General features: G+C 43.9%; 1 protein-coding gene across 4 annotated transcripts in view; it reads right to left on the bottom strand.

Moving 5' to 3' along the window:
- Nucleotides 1-14,896, bottom strand: part of avl9 (AVL9 homolog (S. cerevisiase)) — a 32,611-nt gene that overhangs the window by 12,988 nt on the left and 4,727 nt on the right. For 3 of the 4 annotated variants that reach the window (XM_014181189.2, XM_045711053.1, XM_014181186.2), the window contains exons 2-11: nt 12,318-12,438; nt 5,434-5,522; nt 5,203-5,274; nt 4,027-4,116; nt 3,788-3,854; nt 3,232-3,272; nt 2,968-3,006; nt 2,606-2,675; nt 1,931-2,463; nt 38-172 (exon numbers count right to left, since the gene is read on the bottom strand). In XM_014181189.2, the coding sequence (XP_014036664.1) occupies nt 38-172; nt 1,931-2,463; nt 2,606-2,675; nt 2,968-3,006; nt 3,232-3,272; nt 3,788-3,854; nt 4,027-4,116; nt 5,203-5,274; nt 5,434-5,481 (1,095 nt within the window). In that variant the 5' untranslated portion in view covers nt 5,482-5,522; nt 12,318-12,438. Of the gene's footprint in view, nt 1-37; nt 173-1,930; nt 2,464-2,605; nt 2,676-2,967; nt 3,007-3,231; nt 3,273-3,787; nt 3,855-4,026; nt 4,117-5,202; nt 5,275-5,433; nt 5,523-12,317; nt 12,439-12,678; nt 14,060-14,896 lie in introns of those variants that run through there. The other variant, XM_045711052.1, reaches the window with a different exon arrangement.

Here is a 14,896-nt window from a genome sequence, read left to right as displayed (position 1 = left end):
AGAGACGGAGGGAGGAGAGACGGAGAGCAGGACTCACGTCAACGATAGCGTCACTCAGATGCCTCTGCTGACGGAAGAGAATGTTGGTTGCCCCAGCGACAAAGCCGCGCACCGTCACGTCTGACAGCAGGTGGTGCTGCTGCAAGGCCATGTAGGGCAGGCACAGGTAACCCTGGCAACCACAGGCATAGCGGTTAGAGTGTGTGGTTACCCTTATTCTTGATCTGGGGCTGTATGTATCAAGCGTCTCAGAGTAGGAGTGCTGATCTAGGATCAGGTCCTCTCTGTCTATGTAATCTTATTCATTGTGATTGAAAAGGAAAACTATCCGTCTCTGGTAAGTGGTACTTCCTTTTTGTTTTTAATCTTATGTTAAGTGGACACTGGACAATAAAGGTTTTTGAATTTGAACTGAAGTACCTTGGTGAAGATAGTGATTTGATTAGGATTTCTTTTAGTCCTCATTTGGACTAATCTTCCAAGAGTCCTTAAACATTAAAATACAATTTATAATTCCAAACACATTTTCACATATAACACACTGTTACAAACAGACAATTCAATAACATATTGACCCGATAAATACTCAGTCTAAAAATATACATTGATTCTTCATCTACCATAGTCCAGCTCAACTTTCCTATGTATTATATTTAAATGGTTTTAAAGTATTGTTTAAATCTATATATTGAAAGGTTTCTGGTTTGCTCAGTTAAATTATTCAATTTCTTTATTGCTCTAAATTGAAATGTTATTTTGCCTATTTCTCTTTTCTGTCTGGATAACACAGATGGTGGACAATCTATTCCCAGTATTCAGTGAATGTCTGTCTCTTACCAACTGAATACTGTTGTGAATAGAGTTTGTCTGTTTTAAATGTATATTATGAAATAAAATAAGCATGTTTGTTTCAATTATGTTGTTGATTGATGACCAACCAAGGGCATTGCGCGTGACTACAACAGAATAACCATATCTCCACCTTAAAACAATCCTTGCTGCTTTGTTCAGTGAAATCGGCAGCCTCCTAATTTCACTTGCTGATGCATTTCCCCAGACCACAGAACAGCAGTTCACCTGACTCCCAATTAGTGCTTGGGTTATTTGATTAAGAATCTTTCCTGGTAAATATTTAACTATCCTTCTGATCATGCGTGCAGTTTAAATATATCTTTTTTTTTTAACATAGATTATATATTTGAGACAACCATGATAGGCAGTTGTCTAGCTGCACTCCAAGTAATTTGGTTTCTACCACTTCCTCAATTTGTAATTGTATCCCATGCAGTGTTGGCCTTTTCCTAGTGGAACAGTCCAACATAACTTGGTGAGAGGTTGGTCTAATCATAGTGTTGCCGCTCCACACATGACCCTGGAGGCAGTGGTTCGATCCCCTCGTTCCACCACTCCATTTCTGTGTTTTATTCCTCTCATCCATCTCCCCATCTCATATCCTCATCCATCTCCCCATGTCATATCCTCATCCATCTCCCCATGTCATATCCTCATCCATCTCCCCATGTCATATTCTCATCCATCTCCCCATGTCATATTCTCATCCATCTCCCCATGTCATATTCTCATCCATCTCCCCATGTCATATTCCCATCCATCTCCCCATGTCATATTCTCATCCATCTCCCCATGTCATATTCTCATCCATCTCCCCATGTCATATTCTCATCCATCTCCCCATGTCATATTCTCATCCATCTCCCCATGTCATATTCTCATCCATCTCCCCATCTCATATTCTCATCCATCTCCCCATCTCATATTCTCATCCATCTCCCCATCTCATATTCTCATCCATCTCATATTCTCATCCATCTCCCCATCTCATATTCTCATCCATCTCCCCATCTCATATTCTCATCCATCTCCCCATCTCAAATTCTCATCCATCGATCAATAAAGAGTCAAAACATACCTTGGTGAAGATGGCAAGTGGCAGTCCGTACTGGTCCTCCTCCAGACCTGACACTAGGCCCTGAGTGACAGCCACCTGCCCCCCTTGCCCTGCTGACTGGCCCTGGGGCTGAACTGTGATGGGGACACCTGGCTCTGGGTCAAACGTCTCTGGGTGCTCCACCCCCAAACCCCCTGTCTCAGAGTCTTTTGGAACGTCCTCCAGCACGCTAGGGTCCAGTGTCTCCCAGTCGCTCTCTGACGAGTCTGGGGAGGTACGGGAGGGGGGCTTGAGGTTTGTGCTAGCCCCAGCTGGGGTGGAGGTGTCTGGGGGTGAGGCTGTCCGCTGCGAGGCCTCCGTGGAGGTGGTGGTAGTCTGGTCCTCACCGAAACCCTCCTCCCCTACCAGCTCCAGGGTAGCGTTGGTGATGTCGGTGACAGAGACAGACACAAACTCCTCAGCCCCTGACACACACTCCAGCAGGCTGATGTCCTCTGAGACACTGCTCTTGGGCTGGTAGTGGGACGAGTCGGCCAGGCCGTGCTCTATCATACCTAGAGGAACGAACACGCAAGATGAGGTTTGACCTTTGAACCCCCATGACGAAGAAGAAACAAACACTCCAGAGGAAAAACTAAAGGGGCATGAGTAGAATATGTAGAATCAGAATGATAGGACCTCTATGCTGGTGCTCACCTGGGAACAGTGACAGAACAGTCATCAGAGCTTCTACCAGCCTGTTGACTGGAGATACGTAGAACAGCACCTGCAAGAAGAAACACACACACACACACACACACACACACACACACACACACACACACACACACACACACACACACACAGTAAGGCCATGTAGTCTGACTACAAACCCCTAGAGGAAGTTATGCCGGTAATGTCTTGTGGTATGATGATGATTACTGACGAGGTGCTATCTTGCTATGAAGTCACTGTGTGTGGTGGCATTGATGATATGCTGTCATGTTGTTGATGACTCACATGCCCAAAGTAATTGCCCATTGTGGTGATAGATGGATAGATATAATTGAAATCCTCACCTTCTTCTCCAGCAGAATCAGTTTGAAAAGAATAAGAACCTAAGTGGGTGAATGAGAGAAGAAGCACGTCAACAGCACCACAACAACTAACTACCAATCTGGGCAGGGTACACTCTATTCCTTTTATAGGGCACTACTTTTGACCGGGGTACATAGGGCTCAGTTTGAAGGCACTCTGGTCAAAAGTAGTGCACTACGTAGGGAACAGAATGCCATTTGGTACGCAATCTAGATGTTTGATTGCCTCAAAACACATGAATTTACCTTGTGTCGAAAGTGCAGTATTAAATCTCTGGGTGACATACCTGTCGGGAGAAAATGTGTACGTCAAGAATGTGACGTTTGCATGAAGGAGGACATTTATCATACGTGCGAATCGACGTCCCAAATGGCACCCTATATAGCGTTTTATTTTACCAGAGCTCCATGGGCCCTGGTCAAAATTAGCGCACTATATAGGGAATAGGGCGCCATTTGGAACGCTTCCCCCCACATGTTTTGGGGCATTACTCAATGTCACAAGTCCAACAAAAAAGAAGACCGAAGACATCCTTAAATAGGACAGTCCTCTTTCTGTAAGCTGATCTGAACCCCATAACAATGACACACGTGACTGACAGTTCTATGGCTAATCTAGGACAGACACCACAGACAGGATCATTCAACAGCAGCCATTTTAGTGAGAGCAGACTGCGAGTCAGAGACTGACATGCGCCACAGCCCTGGTCCGTGTCCCAAAATGGCAGCCTAAATAGGGAATAAGGTGTCATTTGCAATGCACCTCGTGTTGGAGCCAGATAGAAAAGCAGGAACATTTTACCCAGGAACACTTGTGATCCCTCCAGAGCCGTTCCTCTCAGAGAACCGTTCATGTGTTCATACAACTCCTACAGATGGAGGGAGAGAGAGAGAGGAGGAGACAGAAAGACAGAGACAGAAAGAGAGAGACAGAACGAGAGAGGGAGAAAAGTTAAGACAAGGTTCTAAGTTCAATGTTTCATAAACACAAAAGGTCACAAATCAAAGAAGAAAGTGATTCAAGCCTCTGAAAACACTCACTTTCAATATGGATATCTGTGAAAAGTCTTTCTCCTCAAAGTAGGCGTGTGTGATGAGCTGTAGTTTAGCTTGGAGAAGACCGTACAGAGGCTGGGGAGGAAGAGGAGAGAAACACTCATCAGTGAGTGAGGGCAGTCAGCCCAGCCTAGTGTGTGGTGATTAGCACCTCTCAGTTTGGTTATGTGAGGAAGCGAACCAACTTCTCTTCGTCCTGACCAGAAATAGCCTGCAAGCCCCCCGGCCCGCCACAAGGAGTCGCTAGAGCGCGATGAGACAAGTAAAGCACCTCCGGCCAAACCCTCCCCTAACCCGGACGACGCTGGGCAAATTGTGCGCCTCCCTATGGGACCTCCCGATCATTGCCGGTTGTGATACAGCCCGGGATTGAACCCGGGTCTGTAGTGACGCCTCTAGCACTGCGATGCAGTACCTTAGACTGCTGCGCCACTCGGGAGACCCAGACATCAACATTCTTATCAACAACAATAACCTCCAAGTTATATACGCTACCTCACTCACTGACTGTTGTCCTGTGGGGATTTACAGTATACACACTATAAACACAGTTTTGGTGACAAGATTAATAAAACATTTTTAATTCTAATGACTTATCCTGGAAAATGATTTAAAAACGGCCTACACAGTCAATGATTCCGGTGCCTCCTCCACCATACCATCGCTCATTACCCAAGGAAGCGTGCCCCTTCCTGCCTTGTCAGCTGTTCCGTAACTGTGAATTATGAGGGTCACAGGCTGCATCCCAAATGGCACCCTATTCCCTATGTTGTGTATTATTATTATTATTATTATAAAAATAAATAAAAAAAGAGGGAATAGGATGCCATTTGGGACAAAGTCAGAGTGCTCCCGGAGACGTCTTCCCAGAGAGGTCCCCAGCCCGACCTCCAGGCCCCAGTCTCAAACCGCCAACACACGTCAGACAAACAGGACTATCCTGGGGATACTGACAAGGTAAAAATCTGTCGTTCTGCCCCTGAACAAGGTAGTTAACCCACTGTTCCTAGGCCGTCATTGTAAATAAGGATTTGTTCTTAACTGACTTGCCTAGTTAAATAAATAAATTAATTAATTAAAACAGGACCACGATCTCCCCCTGCTTCTAGACCTCTTCCTTCCTTCCTCTCTCACAACCTTGTCACATGTTAGCCGACTCACCACTCGACTGAGGACACACACGCTCTTCTGGACCGTCTCCCTGGTGACGTCAGCCAGTCGGACCTTCAGGGACTGAAAAGGAAAAACAACCAACGTTTTGAGGCCTACACCTAACGGCGCGTCGGCAAACAGTCGGCAAACAGAACCACAAAGAGAGCAAAGAAGAGACACTACTCTGCTTTCTGTGAAGCAGAAGACACAACTATTCAAGTGCCATGAGGGGGAACCAACCTTAGCCTCTATTTGGCGATAGCAGGAGACTCCATACACACACTTCATATCTGCTCCACTGATAGGAGGGAGGTGAAAGTACACGGTGTCTGCAAAACAAAACATCAACGGTTATTTAGAAGAAGGATCTTCTTGCAATAACTGATGTGTGGTAGTTGTTCTTACAAACCTTAGGCTAGTTAACTACACTGACTGTAGGTCGCACTGGATAAAAGCATCTGCCAACATGGATTAAATGTAAACATTTAATTACATATAACATCTCTGGACCGTTACTGTTCTCTCTATTTAATTAGGCTGATTGTTAATTAGCCAATCAAGCATGCAACAATCATTTCTGCATTGACAAATTCAAATTACACAGTAGACTGAACATCTGTTGTTGTGGCATTAAAATATAACCGAACTATCTGTGACTTCAGTAAACTGACAAGAGATTCCAAGCAATTTGACAGTTATTAAAGTTACATAAAGCTAGTAAGAGCATCAAGAGGACAACATAAAAAGGAGGAAACGGTTGTCCCTTGTCTACCGTGGATCGTATGTGCATACAAGGAGCAGTGCAAATGAATTGGATGTGATGAGAAAAGGTCGGGCCGCCTCTGGACCAATGGCCATGATGATGGGGGAGTGGGTTTCTATAGCGACGGGAACACAGCACCAACCAAGGACCCATCACATCTCTATAAGGCCAGTGAGTGATGAAGCAGGCAGGGCCAGGCAGGCAGGATGGGCCAGGCAGTCACGATGGGCCACAGCTGTACTGCCTTGTGCATTTCCCTCCCCAGTAGCACTACGCTCAGCTCTACTCCCATGCACGAGTCTGTCTCGTGTTGTTGACGCTGTTGCTTTTATAGTCTGACTGCACTGCAGCAGAATCGCTCAGTAATAAAATCTACTGCGTCACAGAGGGTTTATTTGCATCTATCAAGTCAGCAGCCGTTGAACACACACACACACACACACACACACACACACACACACACACACACACACACACACAACTGGGCCTACAGTGTGAAATATGGAAAAGCTGAGGACTGAAAAATATTGGGAGTGTAATTAGGCTAAAGCTGTATGTAGGCTTATAACCACAGAACAAGAATGAGATTCTAATTCTATGGCTATAACAAACTTCTTAAAGGAGGGCTGAACTTCCTGATTTAGCCTAGGCTTCAATTCTCCTCATTAGGAAATGCGACAGAATGAGATTTGTGTTTTGGAGGGGTGCTTTGACGTGGATGTCTTTTGTGTATGTGTTCGAACGTGGGAAGCGTTCTGCCAAAACAGTACACAGTTACAGTCACTCACCCTTTCAGATAACTTTCCTCGGCGTACACATCACTGACAAACTGAAATGGTCCACCCACACAGACAGCGTGGTGAAGAAGGCGCAACAGCTCCTCTTCAACCTCAGGAGGCTGAAGAGATTTGGCTTGGCCCCTAAAACTTTTACAGATGCACAATTGACAGCATCCTGTCGGGCTGTGTCACCGCCTGGTACACGGCAACTGTATCGCCGCCCACAACCGCAGGCTACATTATACAGGCTACATTTTCTAAGGAATTATGCCATTGGTGCTGTGCAAATCAAAAGTCCAGGATGATTTATTGAAATTGTGAAACTGTAGGGCTATATTTTTACAGTTAAGAAAAAGGCAATAAAATAACTGGGAGTACGCCCCAAACGGCACCCTATTCTCTATGCAGTGCACTACTTTTGACCATGGAGCAATAGAAACCAGAGAGCTCTCACTCTCCTTAGCACCATATCCATGTCCCCTCCCCAGTCCCTACACCAATCATTGATCCCTGTATTGACAGAGCCACTCACGTGACAGACAGGTGTTATCTAGGCTCTCTAGTGCCATTAAAGAACAGGTGAGGTGTAGGACACACACAACTACCCCCACAGAGAGGTCTCTCTCTCCCTAACTGCAGTTCTGAGGGGAGGGGGAGAGAGGCTCTAAGATACCCCACACCAAGGATGCATCCCAAATGGCACCTATACCCTATATAGTGCACTACTTTTACACAGGTCCCAGAGAGGGAGAGAGAGGGTGGTGCGGTTTGTACAACGCATCACCGGGGGCAAACTACCTGCCCACCAGGACAACTACAGCACCCGATGGCACAGGAAGGCCAAAAAGATCATCAAGGACAACAACCACCTGAACCACTGCCTGTTCACCCCGCTACCATCCAGAGGGCGAGGTCAGTACAGGTGCATCAAAGCTGGGACCGAGAGACTGAAAAACAGCTTCTATCTCAAGGCCATCAGACTGTTAAACAGCCATCACTAACACAGAGAGGCTGCTGCCTACATACAGACTCAAATCATTGGCCACTTTAATAAATGGATCTCTAGTCACTTTAATAAATGGAACACTAGCCACTTTAATCATGTTTACATATCTTTCATTACTCATCTCATATGTATATACTGTATTCTATACTATCTATTGCATCTTAGCCTATGCGCTTGGACATTGCCCATCCATATATTTATATATTCTTATTTCATTACTTTACATAGATTTGTGTGTATTAGGTATGTGTTGTGGAATTGTTAGATATTACTTGTTAGATATTACCTCACTGTCGGAACTAGAAGCACAAGCATTCCACTACACTCACAATAACATCTGCTAACCATGTGTATGTGACCAATACATTTGATTTGAACTTTAAAACACTAACTAGGTCTTGTGTCTGGAAGTAGCTTAGACTAGCTAGCAAGCTAGACAACTTTTTTTCTCCAATTAGCTTCAATCATCAGGTGTGCACCTTGTGGCAAAATGGGTTTGACGTTGGATAGCCGAGCTGTTGGGCTAGTTAGGGACTGTCAAAAAAATTACACAACGTAAACGGGACAATATTTTAATGTTGCACACCTTTTAGTTGTCTCATTATATGCTTTCAATATTTGTAGATTAATTTCTACAATTGAAAGTTGCTTTTAGGTTTTAAAGTCATTGAAATTTTAGCTATTGACATTTCAAAATATATTGTCCCATGTACATTGTGTAATTTACTGACGGTTCCCAACTAGCCTTATAGGGATATTGAATGTCAAACCAAATTTGCTGTTTATATTAAGAACCACATTCCTGTAAAGATTAGAGAGGATCTCATGTCAAATACTGTTGAAGTAATATGCCTACAGGTTAATCTGCCTCACCATAAACGCATTCTGGTGGGAAGCTATTATAGACCACCAAGTGCTAACAGTCAGTATCTGGATAACATGAGTGAAATTCTTGATAATGTATGTGATATCAACAGAGAGGTATATTTTCTGGGTGATTTAAATATTGACTGGCTTTCATCAAGCTGCCCACTCAAGAAAAAGCTTCAAACTGTAACCAGAGCCTGCAACCTGGTTCAGGTTATCAGTCAACCTACCAGGGTAGCTACAAACAGCACAGGAATGAAATCATCAACATGTATCGATCACATCTTTACTAATGCTGTAGAAATGTTCTTGAAAGCAGTATCCAGATCCATCGGATGTAGTGATCACAATATAGTAGCCATATCTAGGAAAACCAAAGTTCCAAAGGCTGGGCCTAATATAGTGTATAAGAGGTCATACAATAACTTTTGTGGTGATTCCTATGTTATTGATGTAAAGAATATCTGTTGGTCCGTGGTGTGTAATGAGGAGCAAACAGACACTGCACTTGACACATTTATGAAATTGCTTAAACCAGTTGCTAATAAGCATGCACCTATTAAGAAAATGACTAAAAACTGTTAAATCCCCGTGGATTAATGAGGAATTTAAAATAATGATGGTTGAGAGGGATGTGGTAAAAGGAATGGCAAATAAGTCTGGCTGCACAACTGATTGCAAATTGAGAAATCATGTGACTAAACTGAATAAAAAGAAGAAACGGTATGAAACCAAGATAAATGAAATAAAGAATGATAGAAAAAGCTTTGGAGCACCTTAAATGAATTTCTGGGAAAAAAGGCTAACTCAGCTCCATCATTCATTGAAACAGATGGCTCATTAAATCACAAAACGAACTGATATTGCCAACCACTAATGATTTTTTAATTGGCAAGATTAGCAAATTTAGGCATAACATGCCAGCAAAAAATGATGACACTACACATCCAAGCATAACTGACCAAATTATGAAAGACAAGCATTGTCATTTTAAATTCCGTGAAGTTAGTGTGGAAGAGGTGAAAATAAATATTGTTGTCAACAATGACAAGCCACCGGGGTCTGACAACTTGGATGAAAAATGACTGAGGATAACAGCGGACGATATTGCCACATCTTCAATTTAAGCCTATTAGAAAAGCATGTGCCCTCATGCTTGGAGGGAAGCTAAAGTCATTCCGCTACCTAAGAATGTTAAAGCCCCCTTTATTGGCTCAAATAGCCGACCGCTCAGCCTTTTACCAACCCATAGTAAACTTTTGGAAAAAATTGTGCTTGACAAGATACGTATGCTATTTTACAGTAAACAAATTGACAAACTTTCAGCATGCTTATAGAAAATGACATTCAACAAGCACAGCAAGCACTGATGATTGGATGAGAATTGATGACATTGATGATAAAAAGATTTTGGGGGCTGTTTTGTTAGACTTCAGTGCGGCCTTTGACATTATCGATCATAGTCTGCTGCTGGCAAAACTTGTGTTATGGCTTTACACCCCCTGCTATATTGTGGATAAAGAGTTACCTGTCTAACAGAACACAGAGGGTGTTCTTTAATGGAAGCCTCTCCAACATAATCCAGATTCCCCAAGGCAGCTGTCTAGGCCCTTTACTTTTTTCAAATCTTTACTAATGAATTGCCACTGGCTTTGAGGAAAGCCAGAATGCCTATGTATGCGGATGACTCAATACTATACATGTCAGCTACTACAGCGACTGAAATGACTGCAACACTTAAAGAGTTGCAGTTAGTTTCAGAGTGGGTGGCAAGGAATAAGTTAGTCCTAAATATTTATAAAACTAAAAGCATTGTATTTGGGACAAATCATTCACTAAACCTCAGCTAAATCTTGTAATAAATAATGTGGAAATTGAGCAAGTTGAGGTGACTAAACTGCTTGGAGTTACCCTGGATTGTAAACGGTCATGGTCAAAACATATTGATACAACAGTAGCTAAGATGGGTAGACGTATGTCCATGATAAGAACCTGCTCTACCTTTTTTGACAGCACTGTCAACAAAGCAGGTCCTACAGGCCCTAGATTTGTCACACCTGTCCAGTCTTGTGGTCAGGTGCCACAAAAAAAGGACTTAGGAAAATTGCAATTGGTTCAGAACAGGGCAGCACGGCTGGCCCTTGGATGTAAACATAGAGCTAATATTAATAATATGCATGCCAATCTCTCCTGGCTCAAAGTGGAGGAGAGATTGACTTCATCACTGCTTGTATTTATGAGAGGTATTGACATATTGAATGCACCGAGCTGTCTGTTTGAACTACTGGCGCACGGCTCGGACACCCCTTCACAGTCCCCAAGTCCAGAACAGACAATGGAAGGCGCACAGTACTAAATAGAGCCATGACTACATCAAGTAACTCATGCAAGCAGTAAAATTTGATTAAAAAAAAACACCTTATGGAACAGCGGGGACTGTGAAGCAACACAAACATAGGCACAGACACATGCATACACACACACACGGTAGCATACGCACTATACACACGCGTACACATGGATTTTGTACTGTATATATGTGGTAGTGGTGGAGAAGGGGCCTAAGGGCTCATGGACTTTGAACGTATTGTAATGTTTTTAAAACGGTATAAACTGCCTTCATTTTGCTGGACCCCAGGAAGAGTAGCTGCTGCCTTGGCAATAAAATTAAAACTGACCATGGGCATTAAGATCGAGTACTGGGCAGCTGTGCTCCGAATTGATGATTACGTGGGTGCTGCCAGCTGTGAGCATGTGGCCAGGATTGAAATAAACTGAAAAATGTTACGGTACCCTTCATTCTGTGACATACAATTACTTTCTAATTATCTCACAAATCTCAGTTTTGGACAAGTGACTTCATGACCAAAATTATCCTATTGACGCTTTGTAGTCAATTTTGGCACTAGAATAACTGTTTCTGACTCATATCGATGCCACGTGGGACGTTTTCGAAAGGAGAAGTTGCTTTTATGGTTCAGTCGTACGTCAATATTGTTCACTCCCTCTCTCTCTCAGAGGGGTTGGGTTCAATGCAGAAGACAGATTTCAGTTGTACAACTGACTACAACACAACAAGCTAGGCAGGCCATTAGACCAAAGGAAAAATCACATCACATGATGAGTGCTAACTAACGAGCCGGCCTGTTGGCCTCGGTGATATTATGAACAGAAGGAGGCTTTGACAAGAGCGAGGGCCTCAGGGCAACACTACCCAACAGAGCACAGCAGAGCAACACTATCACTGTCATCCACTGCACCACAGCTAGGCTATATAACTAGCTTAAACTAGCATTTCCAGCCTCCCTGCTGATTCTGCATTCTAACATGAGCAGTAGTCTTTTAAGGCCGAAGCCAAACATGACGACAAAGATATGTAGTCTATTTTTCCACTGAGGTAATGGTGACTCATCAGCAGAGATCATTTTTACTTCATTTATTTAACTATCAATTTACCAGGTAAGTTGGCTGAGAACACAGTCTTGCAGGGGCAAAGAGAGGGGTCGAATGTTCCACTCGACATTTTGTTAAAACCATCAGTAGCAGTGTAATAACACATGTGGGAGAGACGGACAGATAACAAAGAAAAGAAGCAAAAAAGTGACTGGGCGCATCCCAAATTGCACCCCTATGGCAGCCCTATGGGCCCTGGTCAAAACTAGTGCACTATAAAGGGAATAGAGTGCCATTTGGGACGCAGGCCATGTACCTTCTTGGTAGTTGTGTGCCCCGTCAGGCAGGGCTAGGAAAGGCAGGTACTTCCACTCCTCAGGCAGGTTGCTGCTGTCATGGCCCTCCTCAGGGATGAGTGGAGGGTAGGAGTATTCCACCTGAGGAGAGAGAGAGCGAGAGAGCGCGAGAGAGAGAAAACAATGCAAAAATAATGATACAATACTCGGTATCCATCCTACTACCCCACAAAACTCAAAACACTAGCTATCTTAGGCATGGACCAGATTGACTTAGCATAGCCCAGGGAGTAAAATGACTCAACTAAAAGCAAGTAGGGCAAATGCACACAATTCGAAAATACAGCTCTCAATTTGTTAGGGAAAAATAATAGCTCATACACTGTGTACAGTAAGGCCAACATGCATCACAACAGTAGCCCAGATGAAGAGAGCTATTCACACTCATCATCATGTGACTATGAGTCACAGCAGCCTGTAGGTATTGTGCGGAACATGTTCAAGGTCCTGTTTGTTATCAGCTGTTCATCAACTTGTTCAACAAGATGCCTGTAGCTTTATGGTGGAAATAGAAAAAAAAAACGTTATTGTCCATCAAGAATGGAAATGTTTCTTTGGTGTCACCTTCCATTAAAAATGATCACATACATTCTCACATCATCACATTTAAACCAGTCAGTCCATCATGTTACATCCACGACCAACATAGAGGACATGAATACATCATCACATTTAAACCAGTCAGTCCATCATGTTACATCCACGACCAACACAGAGGACATTAATACATTCACAACTGACCACTGTCCCAACTGCACTGGATAGATCAGTACATATACCGATACAATTGACTTCGCATTTAGTAGTCCAACAGCACAATGAACGAAGGAATATTTGAACACGTTCTTCTTGGCCATGGGCATTCTGAAGCGCCGGCCAGAGGGAAGCCTCTCCAACTGAGGATGAGAGGGGTCGCCGACGGAAGCCAGTGCCTTCTTTTTGGTTGCCTTGTTGAACAGACTGCTCAAATGTGCCGGTGGTCGACCAATTACTTTGCTGGCTGTGTTTAGTATTTTGGTCAGGCCAAAGGCCAAATAACCACAACCTTGGCAAATATTACATAACATGTCATGTGCAATTATTATGTAGTTGCTCATTTATACTGGCTACATTTTCTAAGGAATTATGCCATTGGTGCTGTGCAAATCAAAAGTCCAGGATGATTTATTGAAATTGTGAAACTGTAGGGCTATATTTTTACAGTTAAGAAAAAGGCAATAAAATAACTGGGAGTACGCCCCAAACGGCACCCTATTCTCTATGCAGTGCACTACTTTTGACCATGGAGCAATAGAAACCAGAGAGCTCTCACTCTCCTTAGCACCATATCCATGTCCCCTCCCCAGTCCCTACACCAATCATTGATCCCTGTATTGACAGAGCCACTCACGTGACAGACAGGTGTTATCTAGGCTCTCTAGTGCCATTAAAGAACAGGTGAGGTGTAGGACACACACAACTACCCCCACAGAGAGGTCTCTCTCTCCCTAACTGCAGTTCTGAGGGGAGGGGGAGAGAGGCTCTAAGATACCCCACACCAAGGATGCATCCCAAATGGCACCTATACCCTATATAGTGCACTACTTTTACCCAGGTCCCAGAGAGAGAGAGATGTTTTTGTTTCTTCTCACTTTTGTTTATTTCACTTTCTTTGGCAATATAAACACATGTTCTCATGTCAATAAAGCCTTTTGAAATGAATTGATAGACAGAGAGAAAGAGAGAGACAAAGTCAACGAGCACCCCCCCCGAAAGACAAGAACCTAATCTAGTGATACCCAGTCTAACCCAGTAGCTCGCCTATCAGGTAACAAACAATACCACTTCACCTCCCTGACGGTGTCCCAAATTCCACCATATTCCCTACATAGTGCACTACATTTGACAAGGGCCCTTAGGACTCTGGTCAAAAGTAATGCACTATAAAAGGGAATAGAGTGCCCTTTGTGATGCAGCCTACACCTCGAGTGAACACCTAGGCTATTACCTGACAAAGAAAATCCTCTGTCTGGTCTGTTTTTAACAGGTTTGGTGGTAGTGATCACAAGGGGGAAGGGGGTGGGTTTGGGCCTGTTTGTCACGCACACACCACCCCCTTTTATCCGCCGGTCAGAATGAGCAGCAGCTGGGTCTCCGAGAGCTCTGAAACAGGCAGACTTTCTTCAGGACAAAGGGGCAGGCAGTAAGGTGGAGAGCAGCCAGTAACAAAGTGGTTGTTGTTGTCTTGTTGAACGTCTTGCAGCAGGCTGTTGGTCTCTGCGGTGCATGAAAGGTAGGGTACTAACAGATGGCCAAGATGCTAGGGTACTAACAGATGGCCAAGATGCTAGGGTACTAACAGATGGCCAAGATGGTAGGGTACTAACAGATGGCCAAGATGGTAGGGTACTAACAGATGGCCAAGATGGTAGGGTACTAACAGATGGCTAAGATGCTAGGGTACTAACAGATGGCCAAGATGCTAGGGTACTAACAGATGGCCAAGATGCTAGGGTACTAACAGATGGCCAAGATGGTAGGGTACTAACAGATGGCCAAG

The sequence above is a fragment of the Salmo salar genome, chromosome ssa29, assembly GCF_905237065.1.
Source record: "Salmo salar chromosome ssa29, Ssal_v3.1, whole genome shotgun sequence".
Lineage (NCBI taxonomy): Eukaryota > Metazoa > Chordata > Actinopteri > Salmoniformes > Salmonidae > Salmo > Salmo salar.
This window is presented reverse-complemented; position numbering and strand designations above follow the sequence as displayed.